Genomic DNA, 25,441 nt, shown 5'->3' with positions numbered 1-25,441 from the left:
CTATAGCCAGGTCATGGAAAAAGACTTCGGTGTGTATCTCACTATATAGACTAAAGGTGTCTTGGATAATGCTCAAAGAACAAATTGTCAGTATGGTCATTTATACTACTAAGCGATCTGGAGCCCCTGGGCTGATTATGTCCATGTGAAGCTGCAAGGGCTCCGAATAAGTTGTGTTCTCCCCCTGGGAGCTTTGCTTCTCGTTTTCCTCTTGGTTTTCCTCCCTACTCTCTCATTTCCCCTTCTTTTTACTTCACTCTTTTTGGGTCATGTCTGAGGTTCCTCTTGCTGGAGAATTCTTATTTATAATGGTTACAGTTGGTACTCAGACTGACGTCAGCAGGGGAATCTTGGCCCCTCCCACTGCATCTATCAGGCGGGGAGGGGAGAGAGAGGCAGCGGGTCACATAACCACCAATCCGCCCTCAAAAATAAGGTATATACACACAGCGTTTTTTTTTTTTTAAAGACAAAAAACACACACAGAGGGACATATCATTAGGAGACTGAGCAGGTTATATAAAAATAATGTGGGTTAACAAACCCTTTAAAGATTTCAACATAGCATGTCAAAAAGCTACAAGCTGCAGCCCATAAGGCCTGAATCAACGGTGAAATTATATAAAAGCTATCTTTATATTTGCACAGCCATTGGCACCTGTTCCTAAAACAATGCAAACATCCTCAGTTACTCAGCAAAGAAATCCTAATTAAAGTGTTTCAATTTGTATTGTTAAAATCATTCGTTTCTATTTAGGTATTCTATACAAATCAATAAACACATTTAACCTAAAATCAGAGGCTTCTCTTGCCAACATTCACAAATACATGAAATTCCAAACTGCAGAGCACAAAGGCATCTCTGGCTATGTAAAATGTTGAAACCATGTAATTGTTTTTTTCTACCAGCTACCTGCATCAGGAGCTGGGGAATTTTGTATTGTCTGGTCTACTGCCCTATCAATGTGCGTTTTTTTTAATAGATATTTAATGTGCAATTTTTAACTAGTTCTAAATTGATCTGAGAATCTGTAATTTTTACTACCTCTACATAAAAAATTATGTCTGATGTTCATCTCGCTTTAATAATGTACTTTTGCGTGCAAGGTCTTCAAACCCTAAAAGTGGTCCAAAGAAGAAAAATTAATCAACAGAATCATGGGTGGCAAGGCTCATAGATGCACTTGGATGGGACTATACAGGTCGGCCTTCGCTCACCAATGGAAGAGCTACTGTAGCTCAAACTACTGAAAAAGTAAGGCTTATGCACACTGGATGATTTTGATGTTTTTACAGCAGCTAATTTTGGCTGTAGATGTTTTTTTCTACAGTCATTAAACTCTCCATCATGTTATCCTATGTGTCCATGCACATATAGGCTGTTGTCAGCAGTGTTGGGCAGTGCTGTTTTTGAGCAGTAAAAAAAAACCCTAAATTAGTGGGCTCTGAGAGACATTTTTTCAGCTGTAAAAACACTCCAACGCTGATAAACTTTGATAAACACTCAAAAACGTCGCTCACCAGCATTTAACATTTTTGATCCATTGAAGAAAAAAAAAAAAAAAGCTAAAAAACTTGGGGGAAAAAAAAGCTAATTCACGCTAAAAAGCGATATTGCAAAATGTTGAAAAAAAGTTTAAAAACTCACTGCAAAGCTACTGGCGTTTTTATAACATTACAACGTCCAATGTGCATGAGGCTTAAGTGTTACTAAACCCATAACCGTAAAATATGTCTGTATGTGCAGAATAGCAAGCTTGTGGAACTTAAGGGGTTAATATTCTGCATTGTGTAAAAAGGCTTTTTTTTTATCCTATATGGACAGATCCTTCCCTCCAGCACAGACTCTTGGCAAGGCCAGAAAATACAGTGAGGGTAGAGTCCTTGCACATGCTCAGGTTAGTCTATCGCTGGAAAGAACATTTCCTTGTTCTCAGAGCTAGCCAGGTCACATGATATTGCCAGCACACATGTGGGAGTGTATACAGGCTATAGTGGAAATCTCCCTGAACACACAGCTCCGGAAAAACACTCAGGTTATCATGTGACCGTGGTATACAGAGGCAGTATTTTAACGGAAAAAGATTTTTAAGCGGGGGGGGGGGGGGGGGGGGGGGTGTAACACTTTAATGCTTGTTCTGATAGAAAGGTGTCAGCACACACAGTGCACTGGAGATGGTTGTGTATGGGGCTGTGTACCCATGCTGACCCATATTGACAGCCAAAAGTGCTTACAATGGGCATGCGAGTATCAGAACCGGACTACTGAGCAATGAAAGATAGCCTGACCTGATTAAATTAAAAATGGTTTAACAATACATTTGGCATTTACTTGGCCTCCAAATCTCAATCCAATTATCTGTGGGATGTGTTGCAAAAACATTTTAAATCCACGGAGGCCCCACCTCACAACTTACAGGACTTGGATATGCTACTGACAGATTGGTCCCAGATACCAATACCTTCAGAGGTGTATGTATGTATGTATGTATGTATGTATGTATGTATATTTTATCATTCAAAAAGTGAAGCAATCTTGGGTTGCAACAGTTTGCATTAGACCCCCCCTTTCACACTGGAGGAGTTTTTCCAGTCTTTTAAACGCTAAAAATAGCCTCATCTGCAATCCCAGTGTGAAAGTGCTTTCACACTGGGGCGCTGCACTTGTATGACTACTACTACTTTGAGGCACATTAGGAGTGGGGTATACAATGATCCTAAAGTGCCCCAGTCCATTGAAATCAATGGGCAGCGCCGCCAAAGCACCTGCAAAGTGCCTCAGCACTTTTAAACCTTTATTCGGCTGCTAGCAGGGGTTAAAAATGCCCCGCTAGCATCCAAAAAGTGCTACAAAAACTATGGTAAATCGCTGCTAAAACTAAACCCGATGCCCGGGCGCTGTCAGTATGAAAGGGCTCTTACTAGTGGTTTGTGATGTCAGCACTTGTGATTGTCCTGTGATCATTATCAAAAACACAAAGGAAGGAGGTCAATATTCCAAAGACTACTATTGGAGAAATACCTAAAATAAAATGTAAATAATGAATAACTATATTACAGCATTATAAATAACTTACCAATTCACATAGTTCAAATACCAGAAGATAGGGCATAGTCTCCACACATTGACCGACACACTGCACAATGTTGGGATGATGCAGGTAGCTTAGGAGGAGAGAGAAGGAAAATAAAAAATTACCAAACGGTAACAGTCTGACAGACATGACATTTTTTCTATTTAAACTGAAGAAGACACGTTGAAAGATAGATCAGAAGACATAATTATATTAAATTATATTTATATATACACACATATACATACACATATCCTTTCCTCAATCTCCTCTGCAGTATATAAAGCCAGAAGAAACAAAGATGGTCACTTCAGGTTTTGGAGTCGTCTTTCTCTGGCTCATGCAACCAGGGAAGCATCTAACCAAGGTTGCTCAGTATCGAATTTGTTGCTTTGGGGGACAAGACAGATGCTGGGGGTCTAATAGACTCCCAATATCTCAAAGAGGAGCGGTCAACTGACCAATGCTACCATATAGGGGTTTGTTATAGTGTATACCTGCACTGAAGACAAAAAAAAAAAAAAAAAAAAAAAAAAAAAAAACACCTGTAAGGCAAAGGCATAGTCATAATGAGCTAATCACATAATGAGGCATACTAGCTCATTATGAAACACTCACCTTAGAACGAGGCATCAGCATCTGATCCTGGTCCACGCCAAGGGGGCTGACATGTTCCCTCAGTGTTTCTTCTGGGTTCGCAGCTCCGGCGCTGTGAGCAGCCGGAGCCGCAATTACATCACTCCCGCATGCATGTGGGAGTTTTCTGAAAATGTCTTTGCTAAACAGTGGTGAAAATATTAAGCGACATAAAACATTTCAACTACTATCTTTTTATTTTAGGTCTTTGCTTTCATAAAATAGGTAATGTTCTGGAGGTTTTAAGTAATTTTATAACCAAAAATGCAGATTTTTACAAGAGAAAGTCAGAATGGTTAAAAGGCCAAATGGTAAGTACAACAGCTTAGCACATATGAAAAGTTATATAAATCCAAAATGAAAAAATACATGCAAAACATTGTAGCATAAAGTGTTACCCCAACATTTCATATTTCCATGTACCTGCTGTACTTGTATAGGGGAGAGAAAAAAAAAAAGTACCCCGTTTTTTGTATTGCTTCCTTTGTGTGAAATCCCTAGTCTTCTTGCCAGTCCCTTTGCTTTTATATCAAAATCTGACCACGCCAAGCAGGAGTGCACACTGTAGTCAGTTCTCTAGCTGTGCTGGGAGATCAGCCTGCTCTCCAATGATCAAATTTGTCTTGAAATGCACCCCCTGCACAGCCATTTACTGGGAAGCTCAGCGTGCTTCTGCTTCTCTCCCCAGCTCTTATGCAGTTGAGAACACAGTGAATATGATCACTTTGTTTTTGTTTTTTTTGTTTTTTATTTATATACTAAATGTTTTGCCTTTCATTTACATTTTAAACTGAATGTGTTTTACAAGCACTTTAAGGCCTTATGCACACAGGACATTATAAAAACGCCAGTAGTGTTAGCTGTAGAATGAGTTTTGCAGCGTTTTTTAGCAAATCTATACACAAAAGCTTATGGCTCAAAAACGCTAATAAAAACACACAATAGCTGTTCAAGCTTTTATCAGAGTTGGAGCATTTTTACAGCTGGAAGAACGCCTCTTAAGCCCAGATTCACATTGATGCCATTTGACATGCCAAATCGGCACCGTCCAAATCAGTGCAACGCCACATTTGCAGCACTGAACCAATTCCCAAATGTAATTTCTGTACTACTTTCGGGGTGCGATTTGTATAGACATCTGTGCAGGAACCCACACAGATTTCTCTGAAATCGCCCCCGAAGTCGGGACTGACATGCGGGAATGAAATTGTGCAAGAGTTCAGCTGAACTTGCACATTTTAAATCTGCTGTCAGTGTAAACTTGGGCTAAAACCCTCTAGTCCCTGGCTCAGGGATTTTTTTTTTTTCTACAGTTCGTAAACTCCACACGATCCTATTTTTTTGGGCAGGGGCATTTTTTGGTTGGAAAAAAAAACCCCACAACAACTAGTGGGTTTTTAGAGTTTTTCAGCTGTAAAGACACCAACTCTGAAAAAGCTTAAAAACACTGCAAAAAAAAAAAAACTTCTGGTATTCTGCGTTTACTAGAGTCTTTGAGCTATAAGCTTTTGTGGGTGTATAGTTGTGCTGTAAAAAAAAAACCTTGCATAACGCTACTGCAAATCTCATTCTATGGCTAATGCTGCTGGAGTTGTGTGCACAAGGCTTTATGCCTTAGATGTGGTGGCACAAGATTCAGCCTCCATTTTTTTGCAATAGAAATCCTTGAAATACATACAAAAATGTAGAAAAGCAAAACAAAAAAATAAAAAAAATAAAAAAACACTTACCTATATGGCTCTCCATTTTTTATAAACTGTTCCTGCTCCTTTGAACTTGCACTCGCTCTCAACTCCTTTACAATCACTCTTGTAACACTGTTCTCTCTATAGATCTCTCCCAGAAGAACCTGAACACAAATTGCAAAACTCAAAGTAAGGATTTTTAAGGACACAAAATGGGCATTACTGATTTTCTCTTAAACAAGGAAGAATAAGAATAGCAGAACAGAAAAACGAACAAGGAAGAATGACAAGACGACAGTCTCCATTTCACTCATCACACAGGTATAAGCTTCAGCATGAGACGCCAATGTGAATCATTCAGCTGTCAATGTTAACCTGTCATGGTAGAAATCTAAAAACTGAAAATGATAAACTCCTACAGAGAATGCAATGACTGCCTGAAAGTATTAAGACCAGAGGGCCAACATCCTTGACCCAAAAACGAGTACACAGTTCTGTAGGGTGAGAAAAGGGTCAGAATTCCTCATCTCTGTACTTGCTCCAGGCCGTGACTAAAAATGTTAAAGCAACAGTCACAGCATGGAAGCCAAGCAAACGGCATTTGTAGGAGAAAACAGCATGAAGGCAGAGCTTTTAGAGGGTCTCTAAACCCCCCCCCTCACTTTTTTTGGGGGGGGGGGGGGAGGGTACAGAGCTCAGGCATTATAACCCGTCAGGTTTTTATGTCCCCAATAGGAAGACACACTCCAATTGTCCTGGTGACCACTGTCACAAGAGCAGGAACAGAAGGGAAGTCTTTTAACTCTGACACCTGTTCCAGTCACAGCTGTTAGGCTGATTTTTCAGACTTTGGAGGGATTCCCTTCCACTTCCTATTCCATCTATAGGACAGGAAGTAAAAGGAAATCTCAATAATGGAAAGAGATGACAAACCGCAAGTCGCCACACCAAAGTTGTACAGGAACCTTTTTCTAAGTCGGAGCGACTTGTGTCGCTCCGATTAGAACGGTTCCATTGTACAGAACGGGACATGACATGTCAGGCGGCTAAGTCGCTTGAAAAGTCGTCCCTGTGTGAACCGACCGTAAAGCGACTGACTGGGGTTGCTCCATACTGTGCTTGTGTGCAGGTGGCGGTCTTGGTAAAGACTGAATTTGCGGTCTCACGATCAAGCCTCCAGGAATGAGAATAAAAAGGAGCAGCAAAGCAATGAAATCACCAAATCTCACACATGATCTGGTGAGACTAGCAATCACAGGCAGCACTGTCTCACACTGCAGATATACAGCTTTAAGGCTATAGGCACAAGCATACCTAAGCACACTCACATACCAGTAAGTGCAATGCTAGGTTTAGAGGAAAGGTTCATTTTTCAGGGTGCTCCTTATGTACAATTAAACATTTCCAAAGGTTCCCTATAAACACAGCAAACTTTTTTCTTCCCCTTTTTAAAGCAGACCTGTACTCGTATGATAACAGTCTTGTTTGGATAGATAACGAGCACAAAAAGTGGGAAAAAACAAAACAAAAAACAAACAAACAAACAAAAACACACGGTCCTGGAAAAAAAAGGCTCCTCCAGATACCTGATCAAAAAACAGACATTTATTTACTTTATTTCTATTGAAGAAATAAGCAGAATTCATAGTAGCCAAGCCTCACTTTTGCCAGATACAAGGTGACCAAACATCTAGAGCATTCACTTACATGGGAAGGGTGCTGGGAAAATAACTTTACCCTGTGAAGTAGTATTTTTTATTTTTATTTTTTTAACTTGCATTACTTTATCTAGGATTCCCACAAAGCAAACTGATGGGAAAGAAAAAGTTAAACCAATAGCCTTGGCTGTTAGAACATACAGAAATACTTTTCATCTGTCACGACAATTATTACCACTCAACTGAATACAAACCAATGGCACAAATAGATACAAGTAAGCAAAGAAATAAATCCAAGTACATTTGTATTACTGCTCGCTCAGCGTGCGCAAGACCGAACAGGATTACATAAGTACATAGGCATTCATTTTAACAAAGTTGAAAAAAGATCTTACCTTGCCAAACCAGCCATGACCAATCTCCTGAATGTAGCTCAGACTGTGGCGGGCAATCTGGAACTTTGCTGCATCTAGCAAGACAAAAACACAAGAATGATCTCCTGTTAGAGCAGAAATATAGTAGAAGAAGTGACCAGAGTAACAAAATGAGCTGAGCAAATGCATGGTGTGACAGCCTGCATATTGTGTCTGCCCTTTAAACACTTTGTGTGGGAGCCCTGTGGCATGAGGAGAATGTATACTATGTGGCAGAACAGAATAGGCTTCAGTCATCAACTAGATAATGGTATGCAATGAAGAAAAAAAAAAAAAAAAAAAAAAGAAGAAGTACTGCAACCTGCACCACTTATGATCTACAGTAACAGTTCCATCAGCAATGTCATACTGCCAACAAAAATGTTATTAAAAGAAAAACAAATTATTAAGATAACTTACCTCAATGCAGCAAATAAAAGTACACCAATTCCTTAAGGATTAAAGTACATCTGATACAAAAGTGTGATATATTGAAGATTCCCTGTTCTAGGATGTGCTGGCTGCATTCATTTTTTCCAGGTTAAAAAACACTCAGCAAGTAGAGAAAATACCTGCTGATCTTGAAAGAAATGCAGTGTCCTTGTCACTTCCTGCAAGATGAACTGAAAGCAAAAGTTCTGTTCCTTTAGCAAAACCAATAATCCCCAATGTAATGGAGATGATGCAAGGAATAAAGGTTCGATGTCCAGCCTGGCTGACAACCATCGCTCCAACCATAGGGCAGGAAAGTGTGTATTCAAGGATAACCATGTAAAAGAAAGGGATGCATGCATGTTAAAAAAAAAAAAAAAAAAAAAAAAAAAACACGACTGTGTGAAAACTTCAGAGAAGGAATGGTTGGATAAACAAGGTGGTCCAAAACAATAAAAACAGCAAATGCTTAACAGAACCCCCCCCCATAACCCTTGTGTTTAGGGAAAGGGAGGATGGATATGCAAGTCATACCCAAATATAAAACAGCTGGGTGCTTAAACAAAACTCTCTAAACCAAAATCTATGGAGAAGGGCAGAATATTTAAAGGCTGTGAAAAATCCAAGCCGTTCAAAAAGGTTGCGAAGAACTGCAGCGCACATTATAAAAATAAAAAAACACATGAGATTCAAAGGATCCTTAGGCCCCTTTCACACAGCAAGCCTGCTCGGATCCGCCTGTCTGTTTTTCAGGCTGATTTGAGTGGGCCGTCCATTGACTCCTATGGGGAGATGGATGTTGTGTCCTCTGACACAGTATCCAATCCGCTAAAAACAGATGTCAGATGTATGGCGATACGATATGTTCACCATCTGTCTTCATGGATCGGATGAGATCTGATTAAAAATGGACATCCCGTCCATTTTCATCTGATCTCTCCATAGGAGAGAGCAGAGACTAACCCTGTCATGCGCCGGCTCAGCAAAGATCAACTGAGTGATCTAGCCTGGCAGACTCCGCTAAACGGATCCACCTCGTGTGAATGATGCCTTAAAATGGACAAAAGGGATGCTTCCCCCCCCCCCCCCCCCCCAATAGAAAAATAAAGCTACAATTAAATGGTTTAGAACATAGCATATTCATGTGTTAGAATGGCCCAGTCAAAGTGCAGACCTAAATCCAGATGAGAACCTGTGGAAAGACTTGAAAATTGCTGTTTGCTGATGCTCTCCATCCAATCGGACAAAGCTTGAGCTATTTCGTCAAGAAGAATGGGCAAAAATGTCACTATGTGCAAAGCTGGTAGAGAAATCCCCAAAAAGACTTGCAGTTGTAATTGCAGTGAAAGGTGGTTCTACGAAGTATTGACTTCGGGGGCTGAATACAAATGCAGGCCATACTTTTCAGATATTTGTAAAAAAATGGTGAACACCATATATAATTTTCCTTCCACTTCACAATTATGTGCCACTTTGTGTTGGTCTATCACAAAGTCTCAATAAAATACATGTTTTTGGTTATAACATGACATAATGTGGAAAATTTCAAGGAGAATCAATACTTTTTGAGGCACTGTACATAGCAGCAGAATAGAAAGTGGGACTATTTAATCAATTTCACCTTTACATAGAGGGGTAAATGGGAAGAAATTTGGTATACCCAGAAAGGTAGGCGATAAGATTCTAAGCAGAGAGACTGTAAGAATTGGAATGCTTACCCTTGGGTGAAGATCTTTAGGGCATTCCACAATGGGGAAGCTAAAAAAACAACCTGGCACTAGGGTAGATGTGTTCATGAGTGCCATCTGTAAGGTGTATCTGGAATACTCATAAGAGTCAGACTCTCACAGGAGTAGTGGAAACTGTTCCCTGTTAACTCAGGATACCACAAAAATCCCTGGCAAAGTAAGAATTTCCAGCGTGCAGTTTACGAAAATGGAGACAAAAAGGGAGGTCTCAGTTGCTGAGGGGAGTATGGAATTAAATTACATACCCTCCCTTAAAGAGGAAGTAAACCCTGATGGGTTTTACTTCCTCTATTTCCCTGCAAAATAAAAGCCTAATGGGCTAGTATGCATAGCATACTAGCCTATTATGTGGCACTTACATGCAAAGTAAGCCTGCGATGTGGCCACATCAATCTTCGCCCCTCTTCCTTCCAGGGACATGGACTCTGGCTCAGTGACTGGCCGGAGTCACGTGACGCCACTCCCACGTATGCATGCGGGGGCCCATCAGTCACGGCATTTGCGAGTGAAGGCTATTTCTTATCGTTGCAGTGTACAGCAAGCATCTCCTAAACTGCTCACGTTTAGGAGGTATTTTCACTACCTTATTGTAGGCTTACCTTTTACCTATAGGTGAAAGTGACAGTTTACTTTAACATAGATTTCTACATTGAGCTCAGACAATTCTAATAAGAATATTAAGAAAAGGAGAGGAGTTTTTTTTTTGGTACATTAGTGATAAAAAGAAAAAAAACTCAATGTACGCATCCAACTCCTGACGATTGGCGCAAGGCCATGAAGCGCGTAGAGTGTTCATCTAGTGATGCCAAGTTATGTTCAGTCCAATCCACTTCAATGTATCATGTTCTTTCTTTGTACTAATTATATGAATTCTATATCTATTATCTTTGTTTGAAATGTATCCTTTTTATGATCATGAACTTTACTGTCTGTCACAAATCATGTACTAGTGATTAATCTTTGTTTATTAAATGTTTTGTGATTATATCAACTTATGTTGAATTTTTATGATTGTATTTTTATATCATAAATACTTTATTATATTGCTTAAGTATGCTCTCTTAATACCACTACCATGAATTACCCCTAGGGGATTGTGACATTCAGGTTTATTTCAGACGATACATCCACATTATTATACACACCTACAAGCCTCATTCAGGCTGCATTCACACCTGAGCGTAGCGTGTTTGAACGTTTTTACCGGCGTTTTGTCGCGCGACAACGAGCGTTTTGTCACACTACAACGAGAGTTTTGTCACACTACAACGCGCGACAACGAGCGTTTTGTCACACTACAACGAGAGTTTTGTCACACTACAACGCGCGACAACGAGCGTTTAACTTCGGGGTTTTTTTTTTTCAGCCAATAGGAAAAATATTTTTCATCTGCTTATTTTTTCTTGAGCAGATACAGCATCAAAACGCCCGTAGAAACGCTCGTTGTCGCGCTAAACGCTCGAATCGAGCGTTTCCATTAGTTTCTATGGGAATGAAAACGCCCAAATCAGCCCAATTCGCGATTTTTTCCCCCTCCAGCGTTTTGTAGCTTCAGGCGTAGGGCTACAAAACGTTCAGGTGTGAACGGGCTGTCAAAGTCCCATTTCCCCTTCTTTGGTTTTTACACATATATATGCAGTGATGGAGGCTTGTTTGGTGTATAGTTCCAGGTTAAGACAGGTCGTAACCTTATACAAATTGATTTTAGCAAGGCATTCAATACAGTGCCACATAATGATCTAATACAAAAGTTGTACAAGCTAGGACTCAACCTATGGGTGGTTCAGTGGATATGAAGTTGGCTAAAGGATAGATACCAGAGTGTGGTTATAAATGGGGTTCAATCAGAACAGAGAGCAGTCACTTGTGGGTTACAACATGGCTCTGTGCTAGGTCCGGTTCTATTTAATCTATATGCAAGTGAAATAACTAAACGTTCCTTGGGCAAGGTATGTCTCTTTGCTGACGACACAAAGATCTGTAATAGGGTTGATATCCAGGGAGGTGTCCAACTGGAACATGATTTGGCATTGCTAGAAGATTGGTGAAAGCAGTGCAGACTGCAGGTCAATATTTCTAAATGTAAAATAATGCACCGAAGAAAAAAATCCCCTGAGAGAGTCCAACATTGGGGGTACAGAGTTAGACAGCACTACAGAACAAAGATTTGGGGTGGTTATTTCAGATGATTGCAAAATGAGCAAACAGTGGGACCAGGCAGTGGGAAAAGCAAATAGAATTCCAGGATATATCATGAGAGGGATCACCAGCAGGAGGAAAGAGGTCCCGATTCCCCTATATAGATCTTTAGTGAGACCTCATTTAGAATACTGTGAGCAGTTCTGGAGATCGCACTTACAAAAACATATTTATGAGATAGAATGAGTCCAGAGTCAGGTAACAAAAATGGTGGTGTGTGTGTGTGTGTGTGTGTGTGTGTGTAATAAAATATCGAGAGCAGCTTCAGAAATGTAATATGTACAGTCTAGAGCAGCCATTCTCAACCACCAGGGTTCCGTGGAACCCCGGGGTTCCTCCAGAGGTTGCTACGGGTTCCTTGAGCTGTGGCTGATGAACCACCTATTTGATGGTGCCTACAGAGTTCAAGGTTCAGCACCACTTGGCAAAGCCAGCAGCATGACACCAAATATCTTTTTAGCCGTCTTTAAGGGTGGCATTCTGAACACCACTTTCAGGGGGGGCATTCTACCTATTGACCACCAATACCGGAGCATTGTTCCTATTGAGCCCTGATGATTTGGTTTTAGTAAGGGTTCCTCAACACATTACTTTTTTTGGGGTTCCTCAAGGGTTAAAAAGGTTGAGAAAGCCTGCTCTAGAGGAAAGAGAAAAGGGAGACCTGATTGAAACCTTTAAATACATCGAGGGGGTGAATAAGGTTCAGGAAGGCAGCCTTTTCAATATGAAACCAAAATCAAGAACACAGGGACATGACCTAACGGGAGGAAAGTTCAAAACTAACCTTAGAAAGTATTATTCTACTGAAAGGGTGGTTGATGATTGGAACAAACTACCAACAGAGGTAGTGAGACAGTCAAAAAAAAAAAAAAAAAAAAAAAAAAAGGAAGGAGGGTAGACACGATGGACTACTCAGTCTCTGCCGTCACTTTTCTATGTTACTACAATTCTTGAAAAAAGCACTAGAAGTAAAAACTATGCCAGAAGCAGATAGTACACTGTATACGAATAAAGAGTGAAGCTGCAAGGAGAAAGATGAAAACTTCATACAGCTCGCAGATAACCTAGCACAAACAAAATAACCTCTCCTTTATGAAAACAAAGAGGCAAATTTATGCTGAGGGCCAACTTTCCTTGTGTTTACTTATGAGCAGCAAATAACTAGCGATCCTGCCAGTCCCAAACTCTTGTTTTATGAGCACAAGCACAGAAGCAAATGCATGCTGGCATGGTCAAGCCTGGGACACACAGGAAGTATTTTTTCGTTCAACCCAGCAGGCTAAACACACATACACACACACACACACACACACACGAGGTACTATCCTACTGTGACTTTCCCAGGACCTCCCACCAGAACAAATTGACCAGCGCACACTCAACCATTGGCTGCAAGCACTGATCGAATGCCAGTTTCCCAGCATATTCGTATGACAAAAGCCGGCTTGTAACCAAACTGACCGTTTTTGGCCAATTTTAGCCTGTGTGTACCTGACTTCAGTGTACATCTCCCAGCTCCTGTCTGGAGATACAAGGACTCCTGACTGACACCACCACCTACCCTCTGGAAATGCTGGCTAACAGCAGCATGGATTGCAGTCTGAAATGCAGAGTAGTATTCAATGGAAGCAGCCCTCCAGCATTCGGGAGAAGTTGCAAAAAGCCTGTGTGATTACATGACTACCCAATAAGTCTGAGTTTAAGTAAAAACTTCTTCATCGTACATCACGGGGCACAGAGCCACATACTGTATGGGTTATATAGGCACCTTTAGGTGATGGACACTGGCACACCCTAGACAGGTAGTTTAGCTCCCTATATAACCCCTCCCCTTATTAGGAGTACCTCAGTTTTTTCGCCAGTGTCTTAGGTGTTGGTCACGAGTAAAGATGTGCTGGGCTGAGCTCCACTGGAATATTCCTTTGCTGGGGCAAGCTATGCAACCGGATCCAAAGTGTCTTTTTCAGGCCAAATTGAATGGTACCCGGGCCTTGTGTCAGAAGAAACCATGTTTTGCCTGTAACAATTATTATTATTTATTTATTTATTTTTGAGAGCCGGACTTCAGGATCCAGCGCTTGGTATTTTTTCAGCCATACTTCCTGGTGGGGTACTTTACGTGTCCAGGGGTGTGGAACCCCTGATAAAAAGGGGCCCAGTCCTTCAAGTGTTTTTAACCACTTGCCAACCACCGCACGACGATATACGTCGACAGAATGGCACGGGCAGGCATATGGGCGTATATATACACATATTGGCATTTTATGGCCTTCAAAACTGATAGGTAGTGAGGAGTGAAATTACAAATGTATGCCCTTAGAAATCCTGAAGGCAGTGCTTGGCTTTCGGTGCCCCGTACGCGGCTAGGCTTCCAAAAAGTCGACCACATGTGGTATCCCCGTACTCAGGAGAAGCAGCAGAATGTATTTTGGGGTACAATTCCACATATAAACATGGCATGTGTGAGCAATATATCATTTAGTGACAACTTTGTGTAAAAAAAAAAAAAAATTTTTTTTTTTTTGTCATTATTCAATCGCTTGAGGCAAAAAAATAAAATATTCAATGGGCTCAACATGCCTCTTATCAATTTCCTTAGGGTATCTACTTTCCAAAATTGGGTCATTTGGGGGGGTTTGTACTGCCCTGCCATTTTAGCACCTCAAGAAATGAGATAGGCAGTCAAACTAAAAGCTGCGTAAATTCCAGAAAACTTACCTTAGTTTGTAGATGTGACAACTTTTGCGCAAACCAATAAATATACAGTTATTGACTTTTTTTTTACCAAAGACATGTGGCTGAATACATTTTGGCCTAAATGTATGACTAAAATTGAGTTTATTGGATTTTTCTAATAACAAAAAGTAGAAAATATCATTTGTTTTCAAAATTTGCGGTCTTTTTACATTTATATCGCAAAAAATAAAAATCGCAGTCAGTCAAATACCTTTAAAAGAAAGCTCTATTTGTGGGAAAAAAAGGACGCAAATTTTGTTTGGGTACAACATTGCATGACCGCGCAATTACCAGTTAAAGTAGCGCCGTGCCAAATTGTAAAAAGAACTCTGGTCATTGACCAGCAAAATGGTCCGGTCTGAAAGTGGTTTCTCAGCGTGTGAAGCTGAAAAAGGGTCCTTCCCCACTTGATCCCTTTTAATAAGAGGGGTCATTGGCCTTTTCACGGTCCTCTGAGGGGGGAATAATCTTCCCCCTCCCACTGTTCCTCTGTTTGAGGGTCCTGGGTGGTAGAAGGGGACCTAATGCGTTTTCTGAAGATGCTTTTTTTTTTTTTTTTTTTTTTTTACACAAAGTTGTCACTAAATTATATATTGCTCACACATGCTATGGGCATATGTGAAATGACACCCCAAAATAAATTCTGCTGCTTCTCCTGAGTACGGGGATACCACATATGTGGGACTTTTTGGGAGCCTAGCCGCGTACGGGGCCCCGAAAGCCAAGCACCACCTTCAGGTTTTCTAAGGGCGTAAATTTTTGATTTCACTTCTCACTACCTATTACAGTTTTGAAGGCCATAAAATGCCAAGATGGCACAAAACCCCCACAAATGACCCCATTTTAGAAAAGTAGACACCCCAAGCTATTTGCTGAGAGGCATGTTGAGTCCATGGAATATTTTATATTTTGCCACAAGTTGCGGGAAAATTACAAACTTTTTTATTTATTTATTTTTTTCACAAAGTTGTCACTAAATGATATATTGCTCACGCATGCCATGGGCATATGTGAAATGACACCCCAAAATAAATTCTGCTGCTTCTCCTGAGTACGGGGATACCACATATGTGGGACTTTTTGGGAGCCTAGCCGCGTACGGGGCCCCGAAAACCAAGCACCGCCTTCAGGCTTTCCAAGGGCGTTACAGTTTTGAAGGCCATAAAATGCCAAGATGGCACAAACCCCCCCCCCCCCAAATGACCCCCATTTTGCAAAGTAGACACCCCTAAATTTAGGGGTACACTAGTGAGACTAGGTAATAAATGGCGGGTGCCCTGAAACTATAAAAAAAATAACTAACCAACCAGCGTCACCTGTAACAGTTATATGGTGATCACTGGTGAAAGGGTTAACTAGGGGGCAATCAGGGGGCTTTATGCGGTAGTATATGGGGGTCCCTGGCGCTATAAAAAGCTGCGGCGAACCTAAATACCTACCTGCCTAACTAGCGTCACCTGTGACACTAATACAGCGATCAGAAAAATGATCGCTTATTAGGCTGGGTTCACACTGGAGCGATGTGGGAACGCCACGAATCCGCGGCGGGTTCCCGCATTGCATGCCTCCCAGCGGCAGTTCACACTGCCCTATGCGAACTGCTGGGAGTGTCAGTGAAATGTTAATGACACCCCCAGATCAGTTCGCATATCGCAGTGCGATCTGCAAACTCGGATCGCATGGTGTGAAAACCCATGCGATCCGATTCTGCTGCGGACCAAAAAAAGGGTCCCGTGCGAGTTTGCGGCGGGTGCGACACGAATTCAGCCATACTATCTATATGGCTGAACTCGAATCGCACAGAGATCGGATGTGATTTGCACTGCAGTGTGGTGCGAATCACATTCGTTCTCATAAACCGCTGCAATGTGAACCCAGCCTTAGTGACACTGGCGACGGGGGGTGATCACGGGGTTAAACCTTTATTGGGGGGGTTAGGGGGCTAACCCTAACTGCCCTAACAGTTATTACAGTCACAAATGACACCAATGCAAAAAAAAAAAATGCAATTGGTGTCACTGTGACTGGGGGGGCAGGGGTAATTGGGGGGGTGATCGGGGGGTGAAGGGGGGGTGTGAGTGTGCCTGGCATGTTCTACTGTACGTGTAGTGTGTTGGTGCAACTCACCGATCCTCTCTCCTCGGTGCCGGAACGAAAAATACCGACACGGAGGAGAGATTACATCACTTCCTCTCCTGTGTTTACATTACAGGAGAGGAAGTGATGTCACAGAGCATTTCTATTCGTCGGGAGCGATCGCGAGGGGGTGGCCATGAATGAATGGCCGCCCCCTCATCCCGGATCGCTCCCGAACGAATACCGACCGCCGCAGGAAGGCAGGGACGTATATATACGCCCATATGCCTGCCCGTGCCATTCTGTCGACGTATATCGTCGTGCGGCGGTCGGCAAGTGGTTAATTGGTATTGTTTCAACGACCACTTGCTTCGCATTCTTTGGTCTGTAGCTTTATACAGGGGGTAACGCGGCTTGATCCACCGGTTAGGTCACCCCTGAACACTTGGGACTTGAATTTAGTTCCATCTGCATTACAGAAACAGCCTTTTGAGCAGATACGACGTATTCCCTTGGTCCTTTTGACAAGGAAGCCAGTTTTTTTGGTGGCCATATCTTCTGCAAGAAGGGTATCAGAATTGGCTGCTCTTTCTTGTAAAGAGCCATATTTAATCATTCACATGTATAGAGTAGCATTGCATCCTCATCCTAGTTTTTTGCCGAAGGTGGTTTCAGGTTTTCTTCTAAACCAGGATATTGTTCTACCTTAATTTTTTCAAGAAACCTATTCTACGGAAGAAAAAAAGTCACTACATTCTCTGGATGTAGTGAGAGCAGTCAAAATCCATTTGGAGGCAACAGCTCAGATTAGAAAAAAAAAAAGGGATGTTTTGTTTGTGTTGCCTGAAGGTCCTAGGAAAGGACAGGCAGCATCAAAATCTACTATTGCCAAGTGGATCCGGCAAGTAATTATTCAAGCTTATGGTTGGAAGAGGAAAGTTTCACCTTTTCAAATCAAAGCACACTCCACTAGGGCTGTTAGTGCTTCGTGGGCAGTGCATCACCAAGCCTCCATGGCTCAAATCTGCAACGGCCGCAACTTGATCTTCAGTCCATACATTCACCACATTCTATCAGGTGGATGTAAAAAGACATGAGAATATCGCCTTTGGGTGCAGTGTGCTTCAGGCAGCAGTATAGGTCCTCAGGTCTGATTGCACCCTCAGATAGCATTGCTCTGGGACATCGCATATAGTAATTACTTTGGCTCTGTGTCCTGTGATGTACGCTAAAGAATATAGGATTTTTATAACAGCTTACCTGTAAAATCCTTTTCTTCGGAGTATATCACTGGACACAGAGGTCCCTCCCCTCTTTCTGATTACACGTGTATTGCTTTTGTACAAAGCTGAGGTACTCTCAGTAAGGGGAGGGGTTATATAGGGAGCTAAACTTCCAGTCTAGGGTGAGAGTGTCCATCACCTAAAAGGTGCCTATATAACCCATACAGTAATTACTGTGGCTTTGTGGCCCGTGATGTACTTCAAGAAAAGGATTTTACAGGTAAGCGGTTATAAAAATCCTTTTTATAATTTTCAATTATTTTTTAAATAGTTTTAAGGCAAAATGGCCAGACCAGTCCTCAACATGAAAGCTTTTTACACATCACACTGGGATTGATTTACTAAAACTGGAGTGCACAAAATCTAGTGCAGTGGTGCATAGCAGCCAATCAACTTCTAACCTCAGCTTTTTCAGTAAAGCTTTGACAAAAAACAAAACAAAAAAACACCCAACCTAGAAGCAGATTGATTTCTATGCAGCGCGACGCCAGATTTTGCAATCTTCAGTTTTAGTACATCAACCCCAGTGCGTCACGTATGCACTGACAATGCACATTCGCCAGCACACCAAGGTTCATCAAATATTGTCCGAAGCTTTTATTGCAGAAAGATCACATCACAAAAAGGAGCAAGTGTAACATATCAAAGCCATACAGGACACCATCATCAGACATGTGATGAGATGCATGCAGTGGCTTCACATAAGATTTAATATTGCAGGTCTTTCGCAACATGGACTGTAACCAGTGTCTATTAAAGTACTGCGATAGTTAACTATCTCTGCATTTCAGAGTTAACCATGAAACTCAGCTTGTACTGCAGCAGGGAAATACAGCTGACCCAATTTGAAATTAAATCTTTTTTTTTCCCCACTTGCTCATCATATGGAAGTGAAGGGTTTCTTTATAAAGTGTGACATTTGTCAAATCTAATCCCATCCAGTCCTCAGAGACTTGAAAAAAAGAGAATGAGGCTGCGTTTACAGAGCAGGATTTTATGCCAAAAAGATCAGCTCTGCGTTTTTGTAAAGTCACTGCAAATTTGCTGTGCATTATTTCTTAAAAAGTTGGGATACAGCAAGTAACAGGCTGGGTATGGGGGTTACTGCGAATGGCAATACCTTTGTTTTACAGTTATTAGTTGGGAAATGAAGGCTAAAATGTTTCCTATGGTTGTTGTGTTTAGCACAGACTGTTTAAGGACAATTCTATAGGTATACCGTAGTTTGTGCATACTGTATGTGACCAATTCAGTAGGCATAATTTCTAGGCTTGCTGTGGGTTGCGCATACTGTATTCTGTAGGCATGAATACAGAAGGACAAAACTATGCATGTAAAAATGATAGCAAAAGCATATCTACTACTTTTTTTTTTTTTTTTTTTTTTAATAAGATCACAAATATGAGAGATAGAGGAAGAAATATCTATCTATTAGACAATTCATGAAACTGGTAGCAAGGAGTTGGGAGTGGAATCCAGTCACAGACCACTTATGCACGTGATGCAAACTTTTCTGAATATGATCACTTATATAAGCAAAGTGAAGCCAAGGCAGATAAACAGTCCCTACCCTCTCATGAGTAAAGCTGTTCACAAGATAGTATTTTTTTTTTGGCCAGCGGGGGGGGGGGGGGGTGGGATGTTTGGTAACGGGACGGAAAGGAATCCTCCATCCACATTAAAGGTGGAATGAAGGAAGCCTCCCCGCTGCACCACTATATTCTGACAGTGAGACTCGGCACCAGAATACACCGATAAGTACCACAGCCGACAGACTGCATGCGCTGATTGAATAAACAGTTTCCAACATTCCCATTCAAAAGAAGCCATCTGTTAGATCGGCTTCTCTCTCCCTGCTGAACTCGATCCATCTATAGCCAGCTTAAATAATAAATAAGAACACTAAACAAGTTTATCGCTCGTCTGAAAGATAAGGCAAACCTGGTAGGAACCTGGGGGTGACCATTATACCATTTGTACATTTAACCATGGAGCCAATAAACAAGCCTGCTTTAAAAAGGAATAATTGCACCTCAAAATACCGCACCCCCCCCCCCCCCCCCCGATCGCTCTGGGCACACAGAGAATCGGGAGCTGTGTGTATAAACACAGTTTCCGGTTCTCTGAGGAGTGAACGGACAGATCGTCTGTTCATACAGAGTATTAACAGCGATCTGTTCGTTCCGTGCAGTCTCATCCCCCCTTCAGTCAGCGCACACACACACGAACCCCTTCACTGACTTTTTACAGTAATCAATGCAATTTTAATCGCACTGATCGCTGTATTAATGCCAATGGTTCCAAAAATGTGTCAAAATTGTCTGATGTGTCTGCCATGAAAAAATAAAAATAAATAAATTCCATAGAACTATCCCTTATTTTATAGACAGTATAACTTTTGCGTAAACCAATCAATATACGCTTATTGCGATTTTTTTTTAGCCAAAACTATGTAGAGGAATATGTATCGGCCTAAACTGAGCAAATAAAAAAAAAAATGTATATATTTTTTGGGATATTATAGCAAAAAGTAAAAAATAATGCGTATTTTTCTAAATTATCACTCTTTGTCTATAGCACAAAAACTAAAAACCGCAGGGGTGATCAAATACCACCCGAAGAAAGCTTTGTGGGGGGGGGGGGGGGTAAATTTTGTTTGGGACGAACATCGCACGACTGCGCAATTGTCAGTTAAAGCGACGCAGTAACGAATCGCAGAAAGTGGTCTGGTCTTTGGCCAGTCAAATGGTCTGGGGTTGAAGCAGATATGGAAGGAGAAAAAAAAACAAAAAAAGCTTTCAAGGCATTTTAACAGATGTGTTTGATCACTAGCCAAATTCATGAACAGGACTGTCAGGATACTGTATATCAGGAGGCATACATGACAAAGAGGATGCCAAACAATCTTTTGATAACATTAGAAAAAAACTGCGGTCTTCTCAGCTCCTCCAAACCTCTTAGAAAATGTACATTTCTGCATGCTTCCAGGCTATATATAAATCATGGTTTTAGGTTAATAAACCAACCAGGCACAATAAGCAATTATCTTTTTTTACAAAAGATGCACCAATTCTTTAAAAAATTCAATCAAGACAAAAAGACCATTGCAGGCAGAGCACAAGGTAGCCTATGACACTTTATGGTAAAAATACTGGACCTGCACCTTGAGGGGACTGCAGCTGTGTTGGGACAGACAGGGAGATTGTAGGGACAGACAAGGTAAAAACTTCCGCAGGTGACTGGTTGGATGGGGTGTCTTCAGCTGGAGGTGTGAAATCAATCTCATCATCAAAATGATCTTCAAACTCCTATAAAGAAAAAGCAAAAAAAAAAAAAAAGGTTTAAAATATTTTTCGAATGAATAAACCAATCATGGTAAACAGAATAAAAAAGGTAATTACCATTAGAAGCCAAGACACGTAGTGGGTATACAGGACATTAAACCGAATACATTAACAATTGCCAAGTAGTTAGCACTACTTGCAGCACCAGGGTTACTGGTTGGAGACCCAGCCAGGACAATATCTGCATGGAGTTTGCAGGCTCTTTCTGAGCAAGTGTTTCCTCCCACACTCCGAAGACATGCTGGTAGATTAACGGGCTCATGTCTAAATTGGTCCCATTATGTGCTTTTGTGTATGTGTGATTGTGAACTCCTTTAGGGCAGGGGCCGATGTGAATATATAGTATGTAAAGTGCTGCAAGAAAAAAAAAAAAAGAAAAGTCTGCCATTTTTAAATGTATATAAAATATACCTCGCACAAAAAAAATAAAAAAAAAAATAAAAAAAGAAGACGGAGCAAATGAAAGCAAAAAAGACTGCACTGCCTGTAAGGCCATGTACACGGGACACTAAGGCAAAGTCCTCTGAAGGTTTTTTTTTGAAAACTTGAAACTGGCATTTAGAAAATGCCCATTTAGCCGCGTTTGCGTCTAGTAAGGATAATATCATAAGACCATCCCCAAGCTCAAAAAAAAAAAAAAAAAAAAAAAAAAAAAGGTTTTAGTTAACTATTTCAGCCATTTTGTGAGACCAGAGTGAGTAGCAGCAGCAGAGAGAGAAACAGACAGAGCAGCGGTGTGTCCTTGTATTTGTCTCCATTTCTGTGGGGTTTTTTTTGTTTGTTTTTTACAATGGATCCCATAAAGAGCATATGTGAGGAAAAGCTCCCAAACGTTGCTCTTGATGAGGCTAGAACAATGCCGAAAAATTGTGTGCGAGGACCAGAGTTAGTCGCTACGGGACCCATCCATTGATCTCGCAGTGCATGTCAGTAGGATATTTTACCAACATGAACATACAACTGCGTACCTACCCAAATAAGGGTAGGTAAATATTTGGCCCAGTCCGACACGCTTGGACACAAACATGAGGAAGTCAGTCACCAACAGACGTTCCTCTGGTGGCGCAATCAAATTTCATGAAACTATGTTTGATCATGTCGGTAGTCAGGCCCAATGGTGGGGTCATCTTTTTCATATCTAACCACTGCTAGTGGTGTATTGGATTGGGGATCAAGGGCTATATATGGTCTTTGTCATTGCAAGTAATTACCAAAAGTAAATTTTTTTTTTTTTTATGTTTTCCCATAATTTTTTAGTGTTTTAATGTCCAAAAAAATTGGGTACCTTGCTGGTACATACACACACTCAAAATTATATATACACACACACTATATATATATATATATATATATTGTGTGTATATATATATATATATATATATATATATATATATATATATATATATATATATACATACACACACACACACACACACACACACACACACACACACACACAATATATATATATCAGCAACCTCCCATTTAAAAACCAAATCCTGCTTTTAGAATGAAGAAGTTTTTCTCCTACATTTCAGTGAAAGTCCCATGTCAAATTAAATACTTCCTCACTTTCTGTAGGTTAATGAGAGACTTGTGCAGATGTGTTAACAGATTTGAAGAGAATAGAAGAACGGCCATTGCTCAGTCACTGTATGGCCAGGATAGCATTAGAATATTCAAACACCAGAAGCCCACTGGAAGCAGTCTTGGCTTCCTCCCAGATATAATTACATAATCACTAAACTGTGAGGCCAATGTTTAAACCACTCCACTCATTAATTCATAGAGACATTCACCTCCCACACCACTCCTATGCCTTCCTTGGCGGACAATTCTGCCTTTCTTTCATGAATGAATAAGGTTTAGGAATAGGAAAATTACCACTTAAACACCCCCCCCCCCCCCCCACACCCCATTGCAGTTTTGTAGACTTCCATTGAGCTCCCAGGTTTAGTGTGTCTCAGAGAAGAGATTGTGGACTATGTAAATTACAGTTTTATAGGAAACCAATAAATACGTTTGGTGCCAACAACCGCTGAGCTCATCTGTCATGCAGAAAGCAAGCACAGATCAATTGGTAATTCTGTCTCCTGAGCAAAGCTGGGGCTACACTGGAAATTAAATGTCTTTGTTGCTGACAGATTACACTACGGTTCTTGTGGGCCATATCCTTATTTAGGGCTGAAACCAATCGATTAATCGACAACTAATCGATTATGAAATTAATCGATTACTATTTTCATAATAGATTAATCGGCAGTAACATAATGGGGTTAAAAAAATAAAAATAAAATGAGCCCTTTATAGTACATAAAGAGCAAATAATCGCTACTGTAAATATTACTTTCACTGTTCTACAGTAAAAAAATGAACCCCTTACAGTAGTGATTATCTGCTTTTTTTGTACTATAAAGGGCTCATTTTAGTTTTTTTTAACCCCATTATGTTACTAAACATCTTAGACCTGATTCACATCTGTGTGTTTGGTGCTTTTTGCAGAAATGCTCTACAGTTCATTTACATGGTTTCCTATGGGACACGTTCACATCTGCAACGGTCAGGGACTTTTAAACGCAAAATGGTGCTTTATTGGTTTCAATATACTTCAATTTTTGCAGCAATTTGTTTTTTAATCCGCCCCCCCCCAAAAAAAAAAAAATGCAAATTGCAGTAAAATCACGTGTGCAAAAATCAAAACGCACAGCAAAAAGCAATTCAGAAACAGTTCAAAAGCAAAAACTGCATAGGTGTGTTACCAAGCCTTATGCTGGCCACACGGATCAATTTTCAGATGAGAATATTCAGAGGAAAAATCTTTGTACATTCCCCGAATGAAAGAATTTTGTTTGAAATTTTCACTTGTTTTTAACATTCTGTTTTTAAAATTAATGTAATTTCTGAACGAAAACCACATACACTGTCTGAGACCAAGAAGTTTTCCTTTTCCAAATTTTCCCATCACTGTGGTTGAAAATGAACGCCAATTTGACTTTTTTTTTTTCAGGTTATTAACCGATTAATCGAAACAATAAATCGGCCAACTAATCGATTATGAAAATAATCGTTAGTTGCAGCCCTATCCTTATTTGCAACATATTTAAAGCAAGGTGCTCCTAATATGATAAGGGGTAAGTAGTTCAATAAAAAGGGCTTCCTTCTCATTTATCCATCAGTAGAAAGAAGCTGCCAAGTGATTTAAGGCACAATTCTTAGCCCAAAACTGAAGAAGCAGCAGACACCTGAATGTGCTGCAAATCTATTTATCTTTTACGGCTGGATTCACATTTGCGTGTTACAATCAGACAGAACGCATGATACTGTGTGCTACACTGTGCAGCCATTTTAAACGGAATCCCAAAAACACATGAGAGCCACCTGTATGCTCTAAAAGAAAAAGGAAAAGATGAGCAGGTTTGTTAATACTTCTGTTGCCATGCAACAAACTTTGAATGAACCATGTTGCCATGTGTTTAGTTTTGAATGGCTTGCCTGATCACAACACTTGTGTGTGGGTACACAAATCACAATACTGTAAATATGACCATAGGTCGGGGGTCAGCAACCTGTAGATCGTGATCTACCAGTAAATTGCGGACAGGTGACTGGTAAATCGCAGGCTTGCTGACCCCCCCCCCCCCCCCCCCATCCCAGAGCATCAGAGTCCAAGTTGTCACTTGTAAAGTTGGAGCAAGAGACACATAGGCCTCGTTTGTAGTGCTGGCCCATGTCCCATGCAGAGCGATACCATCTGCACTCCACCTCTTATCCCAGCTAGCTGTCTCCAGAGTGGTACCAGCAACAGGAAAGAAAAGCTCTTCAGGTCAGTGTGACTGAAACAATATGGGCACAGTGTACCTGCAACTTTCATGCGTGTTTGCTGCGCTTAGCCATAGACTTCTATTATACCCTGCGGGGTGCACTTTCTGAATGCAGGAGTTTCGGGGCGCTTTCAGAAAGTGCACCATACCTACAGGTTATAATATAAATCTATGGCACAAGGGAAGCGAACCCAGGAAAGCTCCAGATGCGGTGCAGGTAAACCGCAGCACATCGGTGTAAAATCAGCCTGATAGGGGCTTACAACATTGAGAGTTAATTGACAGTTGCAGTTTTGGGGGTGATAAATCCCCCGTAGCCGAGACGTGTTCTTATCA

The 25,441-nt window shown here is 40.9% G+C and overlaps 1 protein-coding gene across 1 annotated transcript in view; it reads right to left on the bottom strand.

The window, feature by feature from the left end:
* The window catches only part of LMTK2 (lemur tyrosine kinase 2), a 147,231-nt gene that overhangs the window by 70,598 nt on the left and 51,192 nt on the right, over positions 1 to 25,441 (bottom strand). The window contains exons 3-6 of the mRNA XM_077449038.1: positions 21,104 to 21,248; positions 7,449 to 7,522; positions 5,441 to 5,559; positions 3,078 to 3,165 (exon numbers count right to left, since the gene is read on the bottom strand). Of these exons, the coding sequence (XP_077305164.1) occupies positions 3,078 to 3,165; positions 5,441 to 5,559; positions 7,449 to 7,522; positions 21,104 to 21,248 (426 nt within the window). The remainder of the gene's footprint in view (positions 1 to 3,077; positions 3,166 to 5,440; positions 5,560 to 7,448; positions 7,523 to 21,103; positions 21,249 to 25,441) is intronic.

This window comes from Lithobates pipiens, unplaced genomic scaffold, assembly GCF_037356315.1.
Source record: "Lithobates pipiens isolate NorthernLeopardFrog02 unplaced genomic scaffold, aLitPip1_a1.2 Scaffold_22, whole genome shotgun sequence".
NCBI lineage: Eukaryota > Metazoa > Chordata > Amphibia > Anura > Ranidae > Lithobates > Lithobates pipiens.
The sequence above is the reverse complement of the archived record's forward strand: the minus strand, read 5'-3'. Positions and strand labels throughout refer to the sequence as shown.